Source organism: Pelmatolapia mariae, unplaced genomic scaffold, assembly GCF_036321145.2.
Source record: "Pelmatolapia mariae isolate MD_Pm_ZW unplaced genomic scaffold, Pm_UMD_F_2 NODE_ptg000342l+_length_103917_cov_1, whole genome shotgun sequence".
In the NCBI taxonomy this organism is placed as follows: Eukaryota; Metazoa; Chordata; class Actinopteri; order Cichliformes; family Cichlidae; genus Pelmatolapia; species Pelmatolapia mariae.
Window position 1 is genome coordinate 18,380 of NW_027052031.1, and position 25,773 is coordinate 44,152.

Here is a 25,773-nt window from a genome sequence, read left to right on the forward strand (position 1 = left end):
TGAGGAGACGGAAAAGCACCGCCAAAGAAAGCCTCTGGAGCGATGCCAGGTATTGTGGCTTTACAGCGGGGGGAAGACACGCCTCGGGTTGAAAGCGGTACGGCACGCTGCCGGATAAACAAAGACCTGCAATCACCGCTGTGAAAACACACTCCTCTCACAGCCTGACCTGCTGGTGGTTTACATCACCGTCAGGGCTGAAATGAGCTCGGCTGGGCTCCACTCAGGAGATAAACCACGCCAATCAGGTGACTAGTGAACAAAAGACCAGAAACAACATATTTCATGAGTAGAAAATGAGGTGGCAGCCGGCAAACAAAGGACCAAGCTCAGTGCTGTGTCAGCAGGTCAATGAGAGCTCAATGAGACCAAGGTTAAACTGCTGCTGTCGCATCGAGAGACCCCTGAAATCCAATTTTGTGCTTTCTACTTCTCGCTTGAGTGGCATAAAAGCACCGTCACTTGGATAAATACAATTTAGACTTCCTAGGATTATGAAAACGACATAATTGGGATCCAAATGCTTCTTTCCTAAAAGTCCAAACTCGAGCCAAGATGAGAGAAGGAGAGCATCCGATCACCTAAAGAAGTTATCGTCAGGTAAACCTGGGGAAGGACTCGTTATGTCATCGAGGGTCTCTCACCTGACCACATGGGGTGACGTGTGACTGAGGGGTTGGTTGGCAGTCCATCAGGGTCTCTGCATGGCTGCAGTCTCCTAAAAGACCCGAGTCTGCTGCAACTTGGCTCTGTCTTCCACAGTGGGTGGAGGCTGGAGGTCCACAGCTGTCTTTACTGTCAATGCTATAGCGTTAAGTCCGTGTCCTCCCGATTTCTCCCCCTAAACGTGTATGTAATCGGTTCTGTTTGTCTGTAACGGTCTAGCATCCACAGTTTTCAAGATATCATCTTCAAGTTTTGCGTGATGGTAGACCCCAAAACCAGCTCGAGCCGTTCAGCAAATCAGCAAAAACTTCATATTACCCACAATTTTTTTTATGGATCATTTACCAACTTCACAACAATATACTAGGCCTCAGCAGACAACAGTATCTATGTTAGCTAAGTGTTTGACCTTGACCTTCATTGTTAGTGCGCGCTCTGAGTGCTCATTTCATTTGAATTCTCTATAAAGTTTTGGGAAATTCCAGAAAGAGACATTTTTTTTTCTGTTTAATAAAAATATGTTTAATAATAAAATATTTTATGTCACAAGATTACAGGTTCGGAGCATGAGCTGAGAAAACTTTGGGAGTTTATTTGAAATAAAGGTGACCGGGCCTAATACTAACAATCTGTCCTGAAGCCTGAAATGCTGACAAACTAGAGAGTCCATAGCAGTGGTATATACAGCACAGTCTTAAAAAATAGAAAAATAAACCTCTCTCTTAAAATTTACATTAGATTTTCAGGCAGTGGTAAAAAATAAATTATGATTTGTTTTTTTTATTCTTTGCCTGCACACGCCATAAATCATGTACTTTATTCGCTTCGGTCTGTGTTGCTACTGGAAAGAAAAAGAAAAAAAAAGGCTGCAAGAACCTGAAGCTCGAGGGCTTCAGCATCTATGAAGGAGGGTTTTTTGTTGGAATTCAGGAATTAATAAATAAATTCGATCCGATGGAAACCAGGAATTAATCATATAAGGACTGGATGGAGACCTGAGTCAGTGCAGGCTTTTTAAAGAGTCACTGGTACTTCCTTGTGTGTCGTCCCAGAAGAGTCCTGAGAGGTCTGATCACCGCTGCCCGGAGCAACAGTATCACAAGAGTCTTTTGAAAGAGTCTCTGCTGCAGAGTCGGAAGGTGCGCTGGTCCTCTGCGACTGGTCACAGGATGGATCGCACTTCCTCTTCTTCCTCACATGATAGTGATGCTTCTTAGATTTCAGGTGAGCTGCGGGTACAGAGGATAAAAGACACGCCTTGGATATATTTAGCAAGAGAGACAGAGAAAAAGACCAAGTCACCAAGAGGCCAAGTCACAAGACTTGGTGCAACAGGGCCCAGAGGTGATCAGGTGAGCATGTAGAGAAAAGAAATCTGTTTTTGGCACTGGGCATGAATCTCCACAGGAATCTTAAGGCACCGCTAAACAGTCAAATACATAACATGGTACGACTACTTCTCAGTTTGCTTGTCCTCGGTGCTTTGATGAACATGTTAGTATCGTTAGCAAACGTCTATATTCACATTCAGCTTCCCCCCCCCCCCCCCTCACGATTATGCCTCACCTGTCCACTCCAGGTCACCGATGATCACTTTGTCACACAGGTCACACGTGTGGTGGCTCCGCTTGTTTCTCTGCTCCGCCCCCTGCGCTCTGACTGGTGCAATAGCTGGCTCCTCATGCTGAGAAGTGGAGCGAAAAAAGTCTGGGTTTTTTTAGGTTTTAAATCTGAAAAAAATATTTATGATGTGCTAAAACAAACTTTTAGGGAACAAAAAAAGGGAACGAAGCAGAACATGGGATAGGCAGCAGAGTAAAGGCAAGGCAAGGCAAGTTTATTTATATAGCACAATTCAACAACAAGGTGATTCAAAGTGCTTTACAGAGACATTAAAAACAAAAACAAATAAAAAGCATGATTTGAAATTGATTAAGACAAGCAAACAAACAAAACAGTATATAAAATCAAAAATCAAAACAGTAGATAAAATCAGTAGTTAAAATGTAAGTTTTGAAATTTAAGCTTAAAAGTGTGGATTTGGTGCTTTATTCAAAAGCAGCTGAGAACAGGTGAGTCTTCAACCTGGATTTAAATAAACTGAGTGTTTCAGCTGATCTGAGGCTTTCTGGGAGTTTGTTCCAGATATAAGGAGCATAAAAGCTGAATGCAGCTTCTCCGTGTCTGGTTCTGACTCTGGGAACTGATAAAAAACCGGATCCAGATGACCCGAGGGATCTGCAAGGTTCATACTGGGTCAGGAGGTCATGATTTATTATGATAAAGCATGATTTATGGTCCCATAAATGTGCCTGACTGTGTGATCCTCCGAGATCTTGTAATGGAGAGACGTATGAGTCTACGGAATGCTGAATGGTTGACAAGTGGAGTTCACCAGGAATGGGTGAACCGTGGAAAAACAAGCAGTTTGGTAATGCTAAATATCACAAGCAAACCAATACAAGTAACCTAAATTCGGCTACCGGCAAACATGTGTTGCAGAAGACAATTTATACAAACAAAGGCCTTTTTTCCTTTTTCAACCAAAGCCCAAACTCGACTTTGACATCGAGGTCACTGAGATTCAAACATTTTTAATAGTTTCATCCGTGATGTCAGTTTTAAAATTCTATGTTGCCTCGTTCTCAAATTATATTATTCCCAAACTCGGGTGTCCACGCCATCGCCCTTTGACAACTGAAGGACAAAAAAGAATTAGGAAATCGCAGAAAGGAAAAATAAAAAGAAGAAAAATTAATAAAAATGGGACAAAAAAAGCCCAAATAAGGCAAATCCAAGGAAGAAGGGCATATCCTCAAAAGGAGGAATAAATAAGAACAAACAAGGAGAGGAACACACTAATGGCAAAAGGATGAAAGGAAGTAAATGTAAAACCACAAAGTACGCAATGAAAAGATACAGAATGATAAAGAGCAGCGAAAGGAACTGAAGTAAAAGAGAAAGATCCCACAGCACCAGATGAAAGCAGCCAACAGGAAGCTGCCACTTTGGACTGCCGAGGCCCCACCTTACTGAGGCTGTCCAGTATCTGCAGTGCAGGGTCCAGCACCGTCTCCTCCCACCGTGACACGTCCGTCACATCCAGGCCATACACTGCAGGTATGTTGTCCCCTGGTCCTGTACACACATACACACAGAAAGGTCAAAAACACACACTTATACATTTGACAAGGACAACGAGGACTTGATTTGATATTGGATTCAGTGTTTCCAACGATTTATTTTTAATAAACAGGTGGAGGGGAAAAAAAGCCTTGAACAAAAACTTTCAGACCTCTGACAGTGACAGTGCTCATTGTACACAAATAAATAAATAAATATATAAATAAAACAATGAAGCTCCGGAGGGTCTGTCTGCAAACTGCAACGGCTGAGACAGGCCAGTTCAAACTGGGTAACGCACAGGAGCGGCGATGTGCTGGAGCCGCACCCTGAAGCTCCATCAACCTGCTGACTCACACTGGCTCGATAATGTCTCCCCCCTCCTTCCTCCCACCCTCGTGTCTTGTGCGCCGTCTCTCTTTCTCTCCCGCCATCAGTCTCGCTTCAGCTTTCACTCACTGTCTCTCCCTCGAACTCTTCCACCCCCGTGTTTCTATTTTGCATCAGTCAGCAGTCTCCGGGCCAGGCCTCGGGAACGCAACGGCAGCACCAGACCTTGCCCCGCTCGTCTCTCTGTCTATCCCAGCACTCGCCTGCATCCAGAGCTGCTGCCCTTCAAGGCGTACCGTGGAAATTTAGATCGGTGCAACTTGCAGAGAGTGACTTCTAACAGATGCAACTTTTTAATGATTAAATAAATTAGCAGGAAAACAGAAAAAAAAGAGTCTGAGCCCCACTTTTTGACTCTTTTGTGTCAGTGCACACTACGACACATTGTCACACAAGTTGTCTTCACTTTCTCCTTTTATTGTACTAAAGAGTTTTTCCTCCAGATGGTTAGAAAATACAAACAGACAGGGTTTAAATGACATTCAAAGCTAGCTAGATGGTTATCTTTTCAAGGAATCAAGGTTATGACTGCAGTCTGAATGCACGCGAGAGGCGCAAACTCTGAGACTGTACTCAGACACGACGCACCTAAAAGAAACCAACCCGACTCCAGACGAGACAGCAGCAACCATGACTGAACAAACGTGCACGTGCAGGTGAGGCAGAACCTTATTTCAAACCTTCTTCATGCTAAAAACTGGAGCCTACATTACCCAGAATACAACTCGACAGCTTACAGCTCGGGGATTTGGTTGTGCTTTTGCGCCTTCATGTTCGATTCGGTTGGCTAAATGGGAAAATTTGCGAAAACGCCCGGAACGACAAGTCGGAAAACTGGAGAACATTTTTATTTATAAGTTGCCAAGCTTACAGAAAAACATGGTGGATGACGGTAAATGTTAATGAATGGGTCAAATGTACATTACCGTGCAAAATCCTTCCATTTAAAAAAAAAAATTAAATAAAAATAAAAATCCGCTTCCAAGGAGCCAGACATTCGTGTAATTGTTTAAAGTGGTTTCGAGGAAATGGTCCTCCAGGCTTTCTGGAGCTCTCTCAACACTTCTTTGGACAATGTCTGCTTTTCACCTCAACCACTGGCAACCTCTGATTTTGCCTCATATACTGCATTACCCTGCATGTTTGCAGGTCACAGTCACTGCAGCCGTTTCCCTTTTATCCATCAAAATACAACAAAACCACATTGCATACTTCTGCATGGAATGCATATAATTTTTACATTGAATGCAGTTTTTAAAAAATAAACGCTAGACTATCAACACCTTAAACACAAAGGAATAATATATAACACATCATCTCTGTAGCCACTCCATTATGTTCCCAGTTAGTTAGAGGTTAGAAAAACTCATTCTAAACTAGGCAAACTGGATAATCTACAGAACGTGTGAATCTGGGGTTGTTCTGGTTTTCCAACTTTGGTAACTCAAAGGAGATTTAAATTGGCACCGTCTGATTAGAATATATGTGTGTTAAGCTCACACTCTCAGGTAAACGAATCCCATTAACCTATAAAGCGCTGTTTGCCAACTCAATTATGTCTTAATCCTTTCTACACAAAGTCAACTGTGGATTTGAGGGCAGCAGACATCCTATAGACTGAACTCCACTGGGAGCCGTCTGGGCCTCCATTATCACAGAGAGACACAGAGTCCTGACTGTATGACTGTATAACTAACAGTGTTGACTTTGTCAGAGGACTGACTGCGGCTGTGTGTGTGTGTGTGTGGCTGTGTGTGTGTGTGTGTGTGTGTGTGGGAACAATGAGTCCCCACACAGCCACACCCGGCAGCTCTACACTTACATTTCACTCTTGGTACAAACTGCAGTTCAACTGCCACTGGGTGAAATTTGCATATTGTAGGCTTAATCTGCAGTCAGCCATTTAAACACGTGACATATTTTATTCTTTCATGCTGAGACCAGCTGTGCTTAAATTAATCTGACACAAGGTTCAAATGCAAAAACAAACAAAAGGCTCCTTAATAGCAGAATCTCACCTTGCACCTGCATCATTTGGCTTCACAGCATGTGTTTTTCCCCCTCCTCTTATCTGTGTGCACCACTTATCCTCAAAACTTTGTCCTCAACTCAGTCGGGCTTGTCTGTGTGTTGTCAAACAGCAGTTACTGTTAATCAAAGCCTCTGATTCCATTTGCATGGTTCCTGCGTGTGAGTGTGGAGGTAAGTCTTTTGTGTTGGCGGCACAATACCAGGCAGGTGGCGGCGGCAGCAAGTGTCACCTGGCGTACCCGCACCAGATGCAGAGTTGGCGATCTCGCCTTCAGGTTCTCTAATATTTACTTCACCTCAGCAGTGGGCATTCTGTGCCCTCCTGTTGACACTATCTGTTTCCTTACTTTGTGTTTTTATCTCTCTCAGCACCCTCCTACAATTCCCTTCTGCAGTCACTAACCTCCCCCCTGGGCAGAGTGGAGCGGTGGTAAATAAAAGGGGAGATACTGTACGGTGGGTTGCCAGATGCTCCACAACAATTCTCGTTTGGGATCTGGTGAAATTTAACCCCTCTAATCCGCAACATCTCGAATGAGAGTTGATAAGAAATGCCGAAGGGACAAAGGACGGGGTGGTCGGCGTGGGCGCGCGCACGCACACTCGGAGAAAACACAAAGCGTGAGCGCTGCCTTTCGAGTGCACAGGGGAGATGGCCTTGCCAACAATAAGGAGCAGAATCTGTCGCTGGGCAGCTGCCTGCCAGCGCCGGGTGTGTGCGCGCGTGTTGAAACAGTCGTCCACCTGTTGCAACAAGCGGGCGAGAAGTCATTTGCTGTGTTGTCCTTGTGTTTGCTGAGTGAGGATGTGCGGCTGTGTGTGCTTTGCTATAAAAGCTCCGCTACCAGCCTCAGCGCGATGTCCCCTGGCCCAGCTGTGCTTCTTTGGCTGCCATCCACACTGGAACACCGCAGCTGCCGCTATTGACTCAACAGCCTCCTTCCCCTTTCCTAAAGTTCCTCTTCCACTTCTCGTCTCACTCACCTCCGTCGTTTAACTGTTGTTTGTGATCGAATTTCTGAAGCAGGTTGAGTACGGCTGGTTCAAGTTTCCTTTGGGAGGTAAGGATCTGTAAAAAGTGGACTTTGTTTCTGGGGATTTTTTGTGGAATGAGGGAATCTAAAATCTAAGCTCTCTATACATTAAGCTGCACCCTCACACAGGGAGGATTCACAGTGACATGATAACCTCAGATCACAGAAAGTAGGAGCAGAACATAATCTATTAATGATGAAAAGCTTGCAGATTGTGAGAAAAACTTTTTCTCAGCCTCAAGGTGAGCAGTTGAAACAGCTACCAATGAGAGCGCAGTATACTGGTGATTAATACAGCTTATTTGATCCCTTGCACACTCTTAAAGAGATAAACATTCTCTAAAGAAGTATTAGATCCCCACATTTCCGGCTACCACAGACTGACTACAATCATATCGATCAATCAGTTACAGATGATCATGAGAAACATGGTGGATCAGCCCAACACTACACGGGAGAAGCTTGTTAATGATCTGCAGGCAGTTGGGACCACAGTCACCAAAAACACCAAATACTGAGTCGTGTTTTGCTTGGGGATTTTTTCCACTCAGTGACACACAAATCAATTTATAACTTTTACGTAATGTGTTTTTTTTTTTGGATTTTTGGTTGATATTCTGGCTGTAACTACCATAAGAATTAAAGCCTGCAGCAGGATGAACACGTCATGTAGATTCACAAAGCTGAAACTGATCATCAAACTACACCGACTCATTCAGGCCGTTCACCAACACTGGACACACCTCCGAGTCAAAGTGTAAAGTACAGTAGTGCGTTTCAAAGAGAAGAGAGGAGAAGCGTGACAAGCCAATCTGTAAATGCAGTTAGATCTTCCTAGAAGATCTTTGACACATCGCTCAACAGCAAACAGCAGCCTCACACTCCACAGAAATTAAAGTGTGCAAGAGAAGCTGCCGCATTAAACGAAAAGTGCAGCGGAAGTCGCTTTGCTTTAATTAGCTGTGAAGTGTGAAGATAAGCTAAGAGTGCAGGCTAGCAGTTCCTGGACTTTGCATAAACAAGAGATCAACTTCTCGTAAGTGGAAAAAAACAACAAGTGGCACCAATTGTTTATATGGAGGACTTTAGCATCCTTCACCTACTTATTTTTTTTTAATGGGCAAACTATTTTGGGTCAGCATTACTGCTCTCACAGTTCATAGACCAGGAGTGGGGAAGTCCAAGCCTCAAGAGCTGGTTACCTGCAGGTTTTAGATATCACCCTGGGTCAGCACACCTGAATCAAATGATCAGTTCATTACCAGGCCTCTGGAGAACTTCAGGACATGTTGAGGAGGTCATTTAGCCATTTAAACCAGCTGTGTTGGATCAAGGACACATGTAAAACCTGCAGGACACCGACCCTTGAGGCCTGGAGCTGGACAGCCCAGACATAGACAGTGAACTGCCCACATAGTTTTGAGGCTCAGAAAATGGGACTGTGAATAAAAATGGACGGAATTCATAAACCATTAAATCCCATAAAGGAGGCAAAATTACAAAAAACCCCCCCAAAAACCTGTCAATGTCCAAATACTTACAGACACAACTGTAAGTCACTCTGTGTTTTTCACAATGGCAGATGTGTTTTGTAATGAATGACTGTCTCTCCTGATTCACATGTACCCTGTGGCATTTTTATGAGCCACTGCGGCGATAAAGATGACGCGTAGCGGTTGAATACTCTATGACAAGCCAGCTATATTTGTTCTGAGGAGTAGAGAGTCTTTTTCTTAATACACCATCTCTTCCCCACCTCACCTCAGCAAAATAAGATTTTAGATTTCTCATCAGCGTTTGACGTTTCCGCCTAAACATATCCTGCCCGTCTGCTGAGCGGAGGTCACAGAGAGGTCTCTTTGGCAACAACAACACCGTCTTGTTTTTATCCATGGTATGAGATTGCATTTATTTATGTGTGTGTGTGTGTGTGTGTGTGTGTGTGTGTGCGTGTGCGTGTGTGAGAGAGAGAGAAAGAGTTCATGAGGGTTTCACACTTGCTAGTGGACAAGGGTGTAAACTCACCCCACACCTGTTGCCTCAGCTGGATCAAATTACTCTCCCTTCTTTAACCAACCCAGCCGTCCATGTGCCATTCCTCTCAGTCGCCCTCCATCCATCCTTCACTCACTCATTTACTCCTGGGACTGAAAGACACCTATCCCCCTGTTACTTAACGCTCACGAGGCCTCGGTCAAACTACACCTGCGTAACCTGGTTACAGGTGCTGTTTGCACTTGTATGCCTGCCTTATGGGAGTTTTACTAAACAGAGGGAGCTGCCTCATCTGCATTAGATTCAGCACCAGATAAAATGAATATAACCTCAGATTACTATGTAGTTTAAGGGTAATTAAATCGACTAATTAAGTCCACCCCCCTCGCCACGCACACACTATAGGTGTACACCCACACACAGCCCCAAATAAAGGCAAGTCAAATTAAGCTTGATTTCTTCTAAGCTGGCTGACCTGGTGCTTAAATCCTCACAGCAACCAGAGCTGAGTCCATCAACAACCACGTATCCTGCTGAGAAGTATTTAAAGCACTGAACGCCCACCAACTCTCGCTCTGACATTTGCTACTAAACGTGAACCGTAAAACTGGGTTAAACTTGTGCCTTCGAGGCTTGTGATTCAGCCTCTCTGTCTGTATATCTACATATAAAGTCAGCATTCAGATTATGTTCTAGCTTCTTTAATCTACTTCATTGTTAGCCTGACTGAGGCTCTGTCGTTTTCAATTTGTCTTTCCCTTTGACCCACTAGTTTCTGCATGCCTGGGTTGGTCTGCGTGGACCCCGGCGACCCTGTTGCCCGCGTTTGTGTGGTCGGGGCACATTCCCAGCAGCTCTGTAACGCTTCAAGAGATTAGCCTGCTCAGCTGAGGCCTGCCGGCATCTGTGCGGGCATGTGTGGGACTCGGGTGAAAGAGAAAAGGAGGTCAGCAGTCAGAGCAAGACAGAGAGGTCAACGGAGATGATGCAGAACAGAAAGGTGGATGAGAGCAAAACCTTGGTTAAGGGCATCCCTCAACCAGGGGTAGGCATTACAGGGCTGTCCTTGGGCAAATCTTTAATGAATCTAACATGTGTGTTTTTACTATCTGAGCAGATGTGACTAACTCAGACCTTCCCCAACTCTCCTGGTTGGCTCCAACAGCCTGTAGATTGATTTATTTTCAAAGTAAACTGGGTCAGATTTTGCAATAAACGCCCCGCTGCCCTACAGCCAACAGTATTCTGCTAGTTACTGACACTGAGAATTGACTGGATCCCAATGATACAAAAACTCCAGCTATAAACAAAAGCTGATGCACTTTAACTTTGTAATGCTCTAAGTGTGTAAAATCAAGTTAAAACTAAGAGTTATTTTACAATTTAAACAGTCTAAAAACTTCAGCATGTCTTTGAACTGTCACTTGAGAAAGCATCGTGCCAAAAATAGACTTTTTGGCATTTTTGGACTTTAGAAAAAGAAGAAGTGATGCACATCCTTTGGTCAGATGAGACGAAACTAGAACTCTCTGGCCACAGAGACGCTGCTTATGTTTAGAGAAAGAAGGCATTCAACCTGAAGAACACCGTCCCCCTTAGTGAAACACGGTGGTGGGAGTATTATGCAGTGGGGACGCTTCAGTGCATCTGGAACTGTAAATCTCGCCAAAGTGGAAGGAATCATGAAGGAAGAAGGATATATGAAGATTCTGAAAGAAAACCTCAAGCAGTCAGGAACAAAATTGGATCTGGGTCGTCACTTTGTCTTCCGACACTTCACGCTCCTGGTGAAGAACTACTTCTAGAAGACCACAGCAAACAGATTGACCCGCACAAAGCCCTTACGTGAATCCCATTAAGAATCTGGGATGAACTGATGACCAAGGTCCATGCCAGAAGACCATAAAATCTGGTCTTCATGAAAGATTGGGCTGGGATTGGATATTGGAAAAGTTTTTCTAAAAATGTCTTGCTCTGTTTAAATAGGTCTGGGTTTAACAAGACACGTTATTAAAGCTAATAATTCTGTCCTGATCTGTAACCATGAAACACTTTACCCACCATCTCTGCACAGACACTGACAAAAACAACGTCAATGGAGTCAACAGCAAGAACAACATGTTTCCAGAACCACACAAACAGACAAGGTCATCCGGCAACACAGTTCCTCGTGACTCAGCTTTTGCAGCAAAGCCACCCTACAAGGCTGGTGCATTGGGTAATTAAATATGAGCTTGTACATTCTTATCTAGTAACATGAAGGCCTTCTTCAAGCCATTTATCTGGTGCCTGTCAAAAAAAGCTGTCCTTCAAATTCTTCCTTGTGATAACTTAACTGTGCAGTGTTTTGGTATTCGCAGCAAAAATCCTTCAAATGACTGATGTGTTTCTTCAAACGGACTTCCTGGTAAATGTGTTTGTGTGGCTATTACCAGAAGAAACAGGACGCCAGGGATGGTTTATCCTCATAACAAAGATACTTTCTTAGTATATCTGTTTGTCTAGTCACTCTTAAAATTGAGACCAATATCTTTATACTTTAAAAACTTTAGAAAGTTCTTGCTATCTGCTGTAACCTGTACACTCAACTCTTTGAAACAAAAACAATAAATAAATAAAGCAAGCAAAAATGCAGGTCTCAGTAAATCCCTGGAGCTGCTACAGTAGACTACTGCTGCACATATTTCCAAGGGACTACTTTTTATAGCTACTCTTGGTCTGACTCAAAGAGATGTTTGCCTGATTGACGCCGTTCTCGCTCTGGTTTATATTTCTCTAATCTGGTGAGTAAAAACGACCATGGTCCATAAATTTAAAAAAAAAATACTAACAAAGTTCTGATCATAACATCCACAAATCTAACAAAACAGAACGCCACATTAAGTATTTCCTCTGAGACTTCATTGGATGGGAGGTTGAGGTCTTTGAGGAGAGCTAATCTCATCTGCTGCCACCTGCACTTTCAGGCCTGATGCAGCAGACAGAGCACAGTCTAAGCAGGGTCTTCTGTGTGTGTGTGTGTGTGTGTGTGTGTGTGTGTGTGTGTGTGTGTAAGGGGGGGCAGTGTTATATGGATTGTCTAAAGGCAGGACACACTTAAAAGCACACGCGTGCACACAAGTAGACAATCTTAGACAGATTACTGCATGTTTCTATGATTATAGCAGCAACACAGACAGACGCGCGCACACATGTGATGTAGTCCATATGGCGTGTGCAGCGGGTAGGCAGGCGCTCAGAAAGAGGGGTATTGAGGTTTAGGGCCTGGCGTGGCCTTAAGCCACTTGGGCCTAACAGGATTAGGAGGCAGGGTTACTGCAGGGCATGCTGCCGGTGGGACCAGGTTTCCTTTTCAAGGGAAGAGAAACGCACTACACACTCTGCTCTTACGCACTCTCTACACTTTAAACTGACTCACGGTGGCAAATCACCACTTTCAAATCGCAGGTTGATTTTGGCTGCGGTGGGCAGTCTTGTCCGTTCTGCAGTGGCAGCTGCTCTAGCAGGTAACCAAACACTGGAGTTCATTTCTATGCATTTGGAAGCACGGGGGGGTTGAAGCTTTCACAGGTCTTAGCTGCAGGTGTGTGCTGGGGATGGATCTTGAAACATTATCCAATGTACTACGTCACAGTAGTGCGCACATGCTGCATAAAATCAAATCTAACTTTGTACCAGTGATTAAATGAATGCGGTGGTTTTCCCTGCTGAGCTACATGGGATGTTTTCAAACCGTAAAATCATTTTGCAAAAATAAAACTTGGATTTAGATTTTCACCAAATAAGGAAACTGAAACCACAGTTTATGGTTTCCATCGAGGCTTTTGTTTTTTAAAACAGAACACAGTGAGTTGATTAGTTATGCTTACATGTGATTTATTTGTGAAAGACGTCAGAGTGGTGTCAGCCTTTCTACAGCTGTTTGAAAGAAACCACAAAACAGCTCCTTGGGGAGGGAAGACTGGGATGAGCATTAACATTAATTTTGCCTTTTTCCATTAAAATTGTTATGAATATACCAGCATATCAGTCGAATATCCCAATCAGGCAACAACGGCAATTGAGGTGGAATTAATTAACATTTACTGAAGTTTCTCTGCTGTGTCCCATAAATTTTCAGCTTACTAAACGTTCAAAAACTGTATGACGAGGAGCCGAAAGACTTTAAAACAGGTCGCAAACATGTCTCTGTTTGCCTGGAAGGGCCAATAACAATAACTGAAACAAAAGCTTTAAAAAGGTGGCGCGCGCACACACCATCTCTGTACCCAGGAACACAGTACGGTGGGCTGAGAGGCTTACTGTGTCTCTAATAGAGTGCACGAACCTCATCTTGTTACAGAGTGCTGATTGCTAAGGATCTGTCTGCAGCACCAATACACCCCCCACACCCGACTCACACACTCACTGCATGGGTGAATGGTACTCACGTCTGAGGAAGCGGTTGCGGACCCATTTATTCTGTTTGCGGGCGTAACGCCTTGTAGCAATCTTCAAAGCTTCTATACCTGAGTGAGTGAAAAACAAACTGGTCGTTAGATGAAGCACAAAATGAAGGGAGGACTAAAAAAAAAACAAAAAACCCTGATTGTTGTGGTTGATCAGCAGTCCACCAGCCAGTGCATCCAACTCCATCTGAGTGACTTTGATCAGGTGTTTCTCTAACCTTTGTCTCGTAGCGAGTCTTTCTCCTGCTGGGTGCTGCTTTCCGGAGCAGTCAGGTAGTCGTGAAACTCCTTAAAACCGATCGACTGGAAAATCCCATGTTGATAGTCTTGACTGAGAGGAGAGGAGAGGAGAGGAGGAAACATTATCCATCAACATAAAACCTTTCCGCCTTCAACTTGACATTTATACACTAGCTGGTGACTCATTTCATCCTTTCCTCCTCCATCTCTCTGTCCCTTCCTAAACTCTTAGCGAGCAGATGTGAAGCCCTTCAAGAGAGAAAGTGACAGAATGACACGAGCAGACGGAGGGACCCACGGCTACTAAAAATCCAGTATGGTGACCATGGCTGACACAAGGCTGGGGCAGAATCCCTCTGGTGAACTTGTCAGACGGAGCATTTTAGTAAATGTCAGAGCACATCACCCCAATTTGAGCACTGCAGGCAGTTCAAGGATAAATCAGGCTTTTCCAGGTGCTAGCAATAGCAGAATAACTGCTGTGATAATATCTGCGTTGTGTAAAATACTCACAAATTCTCATCTGATTATTTTCCAGTTTTCCTTTATTTAGACAAGGCAGCCTGAAACTGACCGGAAATACTTTAGCTTTTGTATAGCAGTACAAAATAGGCCGCCTTCCACAGGTTGTTGTCTTCAGGCTGCTTGTTTGTAAACAAACGCTACAATCTAACTTCTTGTGACTGCAGTCAGCATTAGAAATCGTTCCTCTTTGAGCCCGATTCTTGTTAAAAGGGCGTTCTTCATTCCCACCATCGCCAAGTGCTACTAATGTGTGAGGGGATGAATTTGTGCCTGCTATCTGAACAAAACAGTGACGTGTCAAACTTTTATGACCTTGTTTTTGTGATAATCAGAAATCCTATAGAAAATAGAAAACATTCCCTGAGACATCCCTCCAGCTTCAATACATGATCAAGAGGTGCAAACAATATCACTAGTGGAGCTTTATGCTTCACTGCAGGATAAATTCTTGATACGAAGTGATGACGGAGTTACCAAGTATGAAACAAATGTATTTTCACCTTCACTAGCTGATGTCTGAAGATGTAAGAAGTGCTTAACTGAGTATCCTCCCATATTTGTATCACATTAGGTCAGATAAGACATCAGAGCTAATAACTGAATAATAACATTTTGCACTTTGTGTCCTTTTTACTTGTTATTTTGCAGGTCAGATTTCTACATTGAAATGCAAATAAGATATCGTTATAATAAAACGCACACACACACAAACACAATTGCTTTTATCTAATTCTCTTTCTCAAATACACTGCACAGCAAATATTAGAATAAAAAGGATTATTTCAGGTCCCTAATTTCTAGGCTTGTAAGAGAAACAACGAGAGGAAATAACAAAAATAAATCTGGCTAGACGGGCAGAGACAGAAATTTGAGAATAGCGTCTGAGCACAGGAAATGTAGAGTCAATGGAGGGAGGAAAAGAAAGACAGAGGAAGAGAGGGAGGCAGGGAAGGGGGTGGAGATCTGACCTTGATGTCTGGCCACAGCAGCCAGCTGGGGATGGAGACATGAGGGCAAAGCAGAGAAAGACAGACAGACAGAGAGAGGGGGGGGGAGTAAAGTGCATGGATGATCAGATTGCTGAGAGGGCAATAGTGGCAGAGATGGAGGGACAGGGAGGAGGACGAGGGAGGTGAGATAGGGTGATGAAATAAACGAAAGGGAGGGGAACCGGAAGGTTCCTGGGCAACGTTCCACCAGTGCATCAACTCCCTGCAGCCACACCCCATCATACACTATCAATATCGACTACCAACAGAGACACACAGCAGTGTTCACATCTCTCTTTCTTTTTGGTCTTCATATTTCATGTCATACACAGGACATAAAAAGACAAAGTTAACAAAAATGTAATGTAGTGATGTAGATACAAAATAAAGACAACGAATGTTAAATCTCAGAATAGTATGAATCGTTTTTTACCTGCCTACTTGGAAACAATATATAAAAAATCTGAATACCATATGGAAACTGAATACAATAAATAAAATGCAGGTTATCTTGTGTATTGCAGCATATGGTGAGTAGGTAGCTGCTAGAGCTAAATCTAAAAATGTCCTGGTAGAGATAGAGGGGAATAGTTGCTGCCAAACAAAGTGTTTCTGAACGTAAAAATAAACCCTGAAGAATCTGTCTTGTCAATTAAGCAAGGTTAGTGATTTTACCTGTGAACACTAAAAGGCAAAAAAAAAAAAAAAACAACAACCCAAAAAACAGAAGCACAACCCCAAAGAACAAAATAAAGCCAAATGTCAAAAACTGCTGTTCTTAAAATTTGATGTTTTTATAACTTGGCCAACTTTAGTATGCTAATTTTCTATTAGCTCTGACTTATAGCCTGGGGCTAGCCCGTAGCTAGCCGTGAGCTACCTAGCTAATACTACTCTTAGCTGATAATGCACAAGCTGTACTGGTCTAAACAAAATGGTGAAAACCATGAAAGGCTTAAAAAAATGACAACTCTTAATTTTCAGTTTCATATTTTATTTCCCTTTTTTCCCTCCTAGCCAAAATTAACATCTTAATTGATTTAACAGTGCTAGCTGTAAGCTAACTTTTAACTTACAGTATACTGTAAACTAGCAACCCCTTGTAGTGTTGACTCCCATGCTCTACCATTTTACCGTCTTGTCCAAATATGGTAACATATTTTGTTTTCTACCTCCCAACAAGCCTCAGCTAAAGTTAGCATCAAATTAGTTTACATTGAAACCTAGCTAACCTGCGCTAATATTAACAGATCGCTCCAGAATTTTACTGTCTAGTCCACATGAATTTTTGTGTATCAGATGGAAAATATCTTCAGCATGCCTTAATTTATTCAAGGTTAACTTGGCATTGTTTCTGACAAAGAGAATGTTGTTTTAACCTAATTTCAAGAAAACATATTTTTATATGGGGCCAGCTGAGTTTAACTTATTGAAGATGGTTATTGAATTATGATGTCAATGAGAGCGGATATCATTAATATAGTCATCTCAGGATTATGGACATCTGTAGCACTAGCCGTGGGAACAGAAGCCCCACCAATCTGTAACTTTCTGTTTGTGAGGGGTAGCCAATCACAAAAGAGGAAAAAGGGGGCAAGTGAGAAAGGAACCAATCCAAAGCCTGCATAAAAAAGGATTATTTTAAGCTGTTAATCATCAAAATTGTTCTAGTACAATCCAAGAATACAATTATAGAGTTATCTTCAGCATGGAATTAAAATTCTTGAGGCACTAAAGTAATTAGCACAAAATACTAGACTCCCCTAGTAGCGTCAGATATAAATAGGCTTATCCCTTATTATTAATAATTACTGGACATCTTAGAGTAATATTAGTCCCACATGAACAGAAGTCTAAACACTGTGGGCTTTATCTAGAATAGTTCTAGCATAGTTCTTTGACATGACAAAAAAAACAAATAACCTAAAAAAAAACCATCAGGATGAACAGGATCTTATTTCCTTACCTGTTGTCCTGGATTTTCTGTCGATTGTATCGGATATGGAAGTCTCTAAGCTCCTGTATCACTCCTGCAGACAACATATCATCTACACGAGCATCCAGCCGCTTGTCTAGAGCTGAAGGACACAGAAAAAAAAAGTAGATATGACAAATGTAGCGTGAAAATAAAGACACATTCCACATTTCAAAGCTTGTTTTATTCCCCCACACAAAGAGCACATCTACAAATCTCCCTCCTTACCCTCCATGTCAGCATGCAGCCAGAAGATGCAGGGGTCTTTGTACCTTAGCGGCCCCCCAAGACCATCACCGCCTTCCTGCCCCCTCTGCTCCTCCAGCAAGCGGCTATGTGGAATCCCCGTCTCGTTGTGGATTTGCAGACTCCTGTGTAAGTTTTAAGTTCAAATCAAACACTTGAAATCCATGTGTACTATGAAGTTTTATTGAACTCCTTGTTCATAAGGCCTGGGAGGGTAAACTGAAATTACATAACAATCCGGTCAAATGAAGAGTACAATTTAAAAGTGGTGAGAATGTTCATTATTGCTGCACCAGGGGCATATCCTTCAGAAAAATGAAGACATAAAGCAAGAAAAAATACAAATAATTATGAAGAACAAACAATCTCTCAATCCTTTTCTCACCAAGATACTTTCAAAGTGAGCTTTAAAAACAAACACACCAAAACTCTCAACCTGTTGAGATTTAAATCGAAACCAAACTTGTGGCTGTGCGCTGAAGTTAAGAGGAAAAGATCATCCTTACCAGCTCATATTAAAGAACTGGGTAACTTAACCTGAGACCAGAGTGCATGCTACACATCAAGGAGCACAACACATGCCCCAAAACTACATCCACATCACTAAAACTGACAGATTACCCTTCACCAGCTGTATCACCTGGCTATCTTGCGCTTGTCATTTGGGTGCAACATGGCAGCCATATCGGGGTCCACCTCAGCCAGTCGTTTATGCAACTCAGCTCCTCCCAGTTTCTCGAGCTCGAGCTTCCTGTTCGGAGACCCATCCCCTCCGTCCCCCGGCTCCTCGTTCTCCTGCTGCGAGACAAGTTGTATTTGCAAAAGCTGCCCTCGAACACTGCCATTAAGCTCCTGCTTCCAAATCTTTAACACATTACAAGGTCCGTTTAGAGCGGTGCCTAGGGTCAGAAGTAATGTGCAATGAAAACAGAGATTAAGATGAGAAAAAGCACCCGTGGCAGTTTTATTAACAGTAAATGACTATGCAGCATGAAGAAATGAAACTAAAGTAAAATATTACATTATCTTCAAGCTGTGAAAGCTTAAGCACTCTGGCTTAATGTTGTTATCACAAGTAAAATGGGTAAAGATAATAAGACATTTATACATTTAAGAGATTAACAGTACAAAAGACAGAAAGGACAGAGAGCGGTGTATTCAAGTTGAGCATCTATGACACTTACACCGGTGTCCAACAGGACTTTCCACAGCAGAGACTCAATGTAATAGTTTGTTCCTCCAACAATGATTGGCAGTTTGTTCCTCTTGTGCATGCCATCTATGTTGGAACATGTCAAGGAAGAAGTTTATCCCAGCGTATTTTGCATGGCTTAACAATTCCAGGACATTGTTGTGCATTCATGTACAATCTAAAGCAATTAAAAATATCATTATTGTTTAATTGAGGTAGAAAGAGTGAATACATCATATTCCTAATGGAAAACTTTAAGACCTGTGATGACTACATTATGATCCAGTATTTCAGGAATTCTGGGTTTTCCCTTTATGCTACTGTTGAAGTTAACAGCATCAGTAGTATTTCAAAACACTCAAATATTATTGGACTTAATGGATGGATACGTAAATTCGTTTGTATTTTTATTTGTACTGCCAAATATTAAGGTGTTATCACAGATTACGGCATCATCACGATTAACGTGATAAAAAAAAATTTTTTAACGCAATTAACGCATCTGGAGTGCAGAATGACTCAAAATTTGTTCAAGTAGAGTTACCTTCGCACATGTGCAAATGGGCAGTTGATCTGGTAGTGACGGGCAGCTGAACCAATCAGCTCAATATGGAAGATGATAAACGCAGATTGGCCCCCTCGATGGGAAATTTGAGTATTAAAAGACTAACAAGACGGAACAGTCGACCGACATAAAGTATTATGCACATTGTGCAAGAAGGAATTTTCTTTTCACCGAAGCACTTCCAGCTTAAAATATCACATTGACGCGAAGCACACGTTAGTCGGGGATGCTGCTAGCACTTTGGCTAACGTGTCACCCAGCTTGCGACAAACCACTCACGGAGCATCGGGGCCTCAGTAAGTCTACCTCGGACATATTGACTGACACAATTACCAAGTGGATTGCAACAAACTGCAGACCTGTTAATGTAGTTGAGAACACGAGCTTTACATAGATTTGGTTCCTCGTTTCAAGGACATGAAGTGCCTCCCCAAGAGTGACAGAGAGAGAGGATAAATGTTTACAGAGTTTTTTGTTAACATGTTTATTGAACATCTTGAACATTCATGTTAAGTGCGTATATTTTCCCTTTTTCTCGAGTCTGTTTGCTCATGCAAAATGAAATGCGATTAATGTAGACTAAAAATGAATGATATTTAATCGTGATTAATCAAAATTAATCCACAGTAACCCTTTGATGAATCTGATTAAACATTCTAATTGTTTGAGAGCACTAATATATATTATATATTAGTGAATACTTAAACTTTCTAAAAAGTTGTATTTCACAGGAGAGAACCTGTGCTAAAAGATTGAAGAATACTATTCAAATTCTCTTTGAATTTAAGTACACATCCTGTTTTTTCTGCATTTACTTCATTATATTGCATAAACGTCAGTTACAAGCTTAAATATAAAGTTGAAAAAATGTAATTGCAGCCAGGCTATTGATCAAGTAATTGCGATTAATTACAGAAAATTGTGCGATAAGTAGTTAATTTTTTTAATCTATTGACAGCACAAATTTTTATGGTTAAAATTGACAACAAATCTGAATAAAAATCTGACTTGTATCCATGTTGCTATTTTGACTCTGAACATTTGTAGCCATTACTCAGAGGAGGTTTATGTGAGAATCAAACAATCTGGTGTCTTAGCTCAACACAAAATACTCTTAAATCAGTCAGCTCCTGAGTACAAAGGTCGTGCCCAATTTGATGTCCAGTTGCCCCCATGCAGGAACAGTGCAGGTAATAGTCCAGTAAATTCAGAGAGAGCAAATGGGCTCATGTTTCCCGTCTCTCCTGCACGCTCCAGGCCTGGACGATTCTCCTGACATCTGGAGTGTGAAATTTGGTTATGTCAGCTTTAAACTACTTGTACTGTGTCATTTGAATAAATGTCCTCAGCCTAAAGACGTGGAGCTTTCCAATAAGGAAAAAAAAAAGCAAAAACTATGGTTATGTCTAGAAAAGAATTTAAAATCTGTGTTGCAGAACTTTGATTCTGGTCTTTCTTACCCCAGTAGGCCTCTCATGACCCATTACACCTCCTGACCCCAGGCTTAAGGATTCGGCAGACTATTTATGGTCTGCTGAATGTATTTCGGAGTGTTGTGGAGAAAATATAAGCAATAAAAATTCTTCCACCTGGGCAACCTGAAACTTTTTAAAGACCAAAAAGTAGACTGCTTTGAAACAAATGTCAGAAGCTGTGATGAGTTGTAAACTTAATATTAGCAATTTAGTTCAGCTTAATCAGAATTATAGTGTCTCCTTTAATTTCCACCATTTTAACTTGGGCAACAAAAGGCTGGAGGAATATTTTGGAACGTATGAGTTTAATTGGCAACAGGTCCGTAATATGATTAGGTGTAAAACGACTGTTTTAGAGAGGCGGAAGTAACGAGATCATTTACAAATTGTGGAATAATTCCAGAATAATAATCCTCAATGTAAAATTGTGACATTGTATATCTCATTTACCATTCATAAAATCATCAAAACATTATGAGAATCTGGAGAAGTCTCTGTGAGCAAGGGTCAAGGCCAAACTAAATAAATAAAATACATTGGATGCCTGTGATCTACAGGCTTTCAGGTGATACTGCGTTAAAAATCGGCATGAATCTGTCCTGGAAATCACTGCATAGGCTCAGTGACTCACTGTCACTGTGAACACAGCTCACTGTGCTATCCACAACTGCAGGTTAAAGCTCCATCGTGCAAAGAAGAAACCACATGTTAACATGATCCTGAAACACCATCATCATCTTCTCTGGGCAAAGCTCGTTTAAAATGGACTGAGGCGAAGAGGATCATTGCATTCTGTTTTTATTTAAATTCGTCCCACCTCTTTTGTAATTGTAATTGTAAAACAGAAAAGCATAACAGGTCCCCTTTCAAAAATACCTGCAGGTCACACAGACAGAGCCTGTGTGCCACACCTTATTCCTTCTCCCTCTTTTTCTGTCGCATCTTCTCTCATCTTGCACCTTGCCTTCTCTCCCCTCCTCCCTCCCTCTGGTCGCCTACTTTCTCCACTCTGGGATGATTAAATAAATACCCGACCAAACAAGATAAAGGCCCATCAGCCATCGTCACTCATCACTTGCAGAGGAGTGAGGGCGACTGCCGGCAAACAGCGAGGAAAATTAAGGGAGGAGAAAACAGAAAGAGGGATGGAAAACTGAGAGCAAACAGAGGCACAGAGGAGGAGGTCCAGAAGGAGAGAGTTTATGTGAATGGCATGTAGAGAGAAGGCTTGATGGCTGATGAAGAGTCATTACACCCATTAGGCGTCTTAACTATCTTGCACACTCCTTCCTCTTTTTCCTGATTTTCAGTTAAAATCCTCCAGCTCTACTAATCTGTATTCATCTCTTCCCGTTTCTCCCTCTTTCCCACCAGCAGGCTCGCGGTGCACTGAGCCTATTCTTGGAGCTACCGCATCCCCTCGCTGCGCTGGTGAGGGTGAGAGAGAGAGAGAGAAAAGCGAGTGTCTGTGTGTGCGTGTGCACCCCATCCTGATCTATTAATACCCTCTCTCTAGTTATCGCCTCCTCTCTCCACATCTGTGTGACGGCCAGTGTCTGCAGGAGGGCGTGACTGCCCAGACTGTGTGTAGATTTACCACAGAGACTCCTCTATAAATACAGTCTCTAGAGATCTCTCGCTTTTCATCTTCACTGCAACATCTGCAGCAAGACACAATGACAAAACAAGGATGCGTACACACTTACAAAAATCAATTACTAAGAGTGAAGTCAGTTCTTTCTCTGCAGTTACTACTTGATAATTGGGGTGGGGCATTGTTGTAACATGTGGTAAGAGGTGTTATGGAAAACACTGCTCCCATGCTTTCACATGGCTCCAAAAAGGATATCAGTGCCACCGCTTTGTTCCTGAAGTCTACCACCGTGTAGGTGCTCACTAATGGGTCCACAAAGCCGATCATGTGATGTGTGCATTGGTTGCGCTCCTCAGCTGTCACCTTATTAGTGACAATGTCCAGGCCCTGGTACACCTGAAGGGACACAAAGAAAGGAATCAACTGGCAGGAAAAACGACCACATAAAATAAAAATAAATAGAAACCATTACAGGAGGTATTACAGGATAATTCAAAGGGTGAAGTTAAAATTCCTGGAAGGTAATTAGTATTGCAGCATTATTAGCATTATTGAGGTTTCTTGTTTAGCGTCATGTGCACATTGCTCATGCACATACAACCACCGGTCTTGAGGGAAAAATGTGTGTTCCCTGACCAGTTGGCTAGTGGTTGCTGGAGGTTCTTAAGTGAAATGGGTTGTACCAAAAACCTCCTTGCAATAGCTTTGGTTACTATCAGACTGCTGCGATCACCTGCAATTTGCATGGAAGACACCAACATCTCCACAAACACTGACTACTAACCTACCCTCAGTAAAGCTTGAAAAAGTGCAACACAAACTGGAAACTGAGAATGCAGCCAACGTCATTCAAAAGGAACAACCTTGTACTCTGAATGGAACAATCTCCGTTTGCAGACAAGTAATCCCCCATGGAAACTACGATCAAATAGGGTAATCTGCCTGCGACCAAAACAAAGCACTGTATACCAGTGGTCCCCAACCCCCGGACCATGGACCGGTACCGGTCCATGAGTCGTTTGGTACCGGGCTGCGAGAGTTGAGGCTCGGGTGTGAAATTTATGGTTTTCAGGGTTTTTATCTGTTTATATTGTTATTTTTTTTTATTGTTTTTATCGTTAACTCGGTTTCTCTGGGTCTTTTCGTGCATTATGAATAAAGCTTCTGTTTTTGGTACCGGTACTGGTTTTATTTTGTTGTATTTATCCGCGACACCTTAAAGGCCGGTCTGTGAAAATATTGTTGGACATAATCTGGTCCGTGGTGCAAAAAAGGTTGGGGACCGCTGCTGTATACCACTTTGCGACCAAGTTTACTTTCATTGTTGGAGACAATGACTGTATAAAAAGACATTTTTCTACATTCGTTAGATGGAAAACATACTTTTGTTCTCCATTTCAGATACTTGCTGTCTAGCTAAGTTACAGCTAGCCAGCTGACAGCATCCTTGTTGAGCAATAAATATAACTCCAATTTTATATCTGACCTAGTACAAAAAAAAAGACATTTGAGGGTAGCTTGGGGTGAAAGACAATTTTTGAATATGGTCAAATAGTTTCACGTAATTACTGAGTAGTATTCTGTTTAAAATCCCTAGGTAATAACTTCTAATGCTAAGAAATTGCTTGATAACCAATGCAGCAACTAGCTGGCTAACTTTAGCCTGCTTGTCCGCTAACATAATTAGCAAAATACTACATGACGCATAAGTGTTTGGGGGGGGTGTCTTCTCCTAATTTGGAGTTTGTGTTATGGTCTGCATTGGGTACCAGCTGGCAATTAGTGGACTCCATTTCAAAGCTAACATTTGCTAGCATTGGTCACAGCTGACTTAAGGAGCAGGAGAAAGGCAATGAGGCAAAGCACTGAAAATACCACATTCAGCCCAAGTGTCTCCCACAGAAATTAGTCCACAGGGTGTCAGAAGTCACTGTGAGAGTCTGGAAAGGTTTCTTTTTCTTTTTTTCTTTTTTTTAAGTTACTTTACAATCTATTCAGACATTTACAATAAAAGGGTGTGTTATGTAAAAACAAAGTTACATAGAGCATGCTGAAAACAGCATTTCAGGCTATATTAATGTTCTGTAAGAACGCAAGTTTATTGAATGTTCTCAATCTGAGAAATTATAAAACCCAGGGCAACACAGTAAAAATAGCTTCTATAAAACAAATAGGGTAGGGGATTGAAATCTGGGCTAGTATGAGACTGTGCGTGTCTTTCAATGTCAGAAGCTGGTCACAGGGCTATTAAGGAAAAGGAAGGATGAGTGCTGTCCGTCTTCCATGTCAAATTGCTCTGGCCATCCCTGCAAATTATGACACGCATCTCCCGTCAGCTTTACATCACACAGCGATGGAGCTCCCTCTTGGAATGTGACAGCTGGGTGTCACACAGTTGTCCGTCATGATTTTCACACTCGAACAGAGTTGAGAGTTTTAGAAAGGGATATCTTGGGATACAGAGCACATTTCTTGCTAGGCTTCTCTCGTTAGAAGCCGTGTTCAGCCTTTTAAACTTCAAAGTCGTTTTCTCCAGCATTAAAATGTCTGAGATGATCACACACATCAAAAGCTGATGCGCTTCCTTTCGGTGTTCATGTGCACTCCATCTGCAGTTACTTTTTACATGAACTGAGATGTTTTTAATTTGCACTGAATATGTTCACCTTCACATTTGTTTGTACAAACAAACAGTTCAGTTACAGAAGTCATTTGATGACATAATATCTAATATTTTCTGGATCATAGAATAGGGAAAAAAAGAAACTTGAATTCATCCATTGCACAAGTGGGAGGGAAATTGAAGCGTATCAATAAGCTCGGTAATAATTAGACACAAAAAAAAGACAAAAGATCAAGAGATGATTACAAGCGGATCAAGTCATAAAATGACCTGAAAGAAAGGTGACTCATGATATTTATCGTTCAGCAGAGTTAGAGCTCCTGAACGATGCAGTTTGGTTTGTTGTTCCTTAGAGAGTTGTCAGGTCTAATAGTATTTAACATTTTAAAGTTTTCTTGGGGAATTACTTCAAGTGAAGGAAATTTGTCCTGTCCTGGCTGACTGTGCTGCAAGCCCAGACACGGTTAAAAATGACATTTTAATGGGTTTCCAATTGAGCTAATGTCTGTTTAGGTTCTCAGTCATCTAGGTCATGGTAGTCTGAGTCCTTGAAAAGAGAGCAACCTTCAGGTTAGAGAAGATGTTTAACCTCTTATTATCCAAGGAGTTTCTTGAGCTCCAAAACAACTGACGTAACCTGAAGTCCCAGGTACTTAACCCCT

At 42.1% G+C, this 25,773-nt stretch overlaps 1 protein-coding gene across 1 annotated transcript in view; it reads right to left on the minus strand.

Moving 5' to 3' along the window:
- Positions 1-1,203: 1,203 nt before the first annotated feature.
- Positions 1,204-25,773, minus strand: part of LOC134623012 (tRNA dimethylallyltransferase) — a 40,486-nt gene continuing 15,916 nt past the window's right edge. The window contains exons 2-11 of the mRNA XM_063468259.1: positions 22,744-22,884; positions 18,847-18,945; positions 18,303-18,460; positions 17,645-17,787; positions 17,408-17,519; positions 13,906-14,018; positions 13,670-13,747; positions 3,695-3,804; positions 2,233-2,350; positions 1,204-1,895 (exon numbers count right to left, since the gene is read on the minus strand). Of these exons, the coding sequence (XP_063324329.1) occupies positions 1,681-1,895; positions 2,233-2,350; positions 3,695-3,804; positions 13,670-13,747; positions 13,906-14,018; positions 17,408-17,519; positions 17,645-17,787; positions 18,303-18,460; positions 18,847-18,945; positions 22,744-22,884 (1,287 nt within the window). The 3' untranslated portion in view covers positions 1,204-1,680. The remainder of the gene's footprint in view (positions 1,896-2,232; positions 2,351-3,694; positions 3,805-13,669; positions 13,748-13,905; positions 14,019-17,407; positions 17,520-17,644; positions 17,788-18,302; positions 18,461-18,846; positions 18,946-22,743; positions 22,885-25,773) is intronic.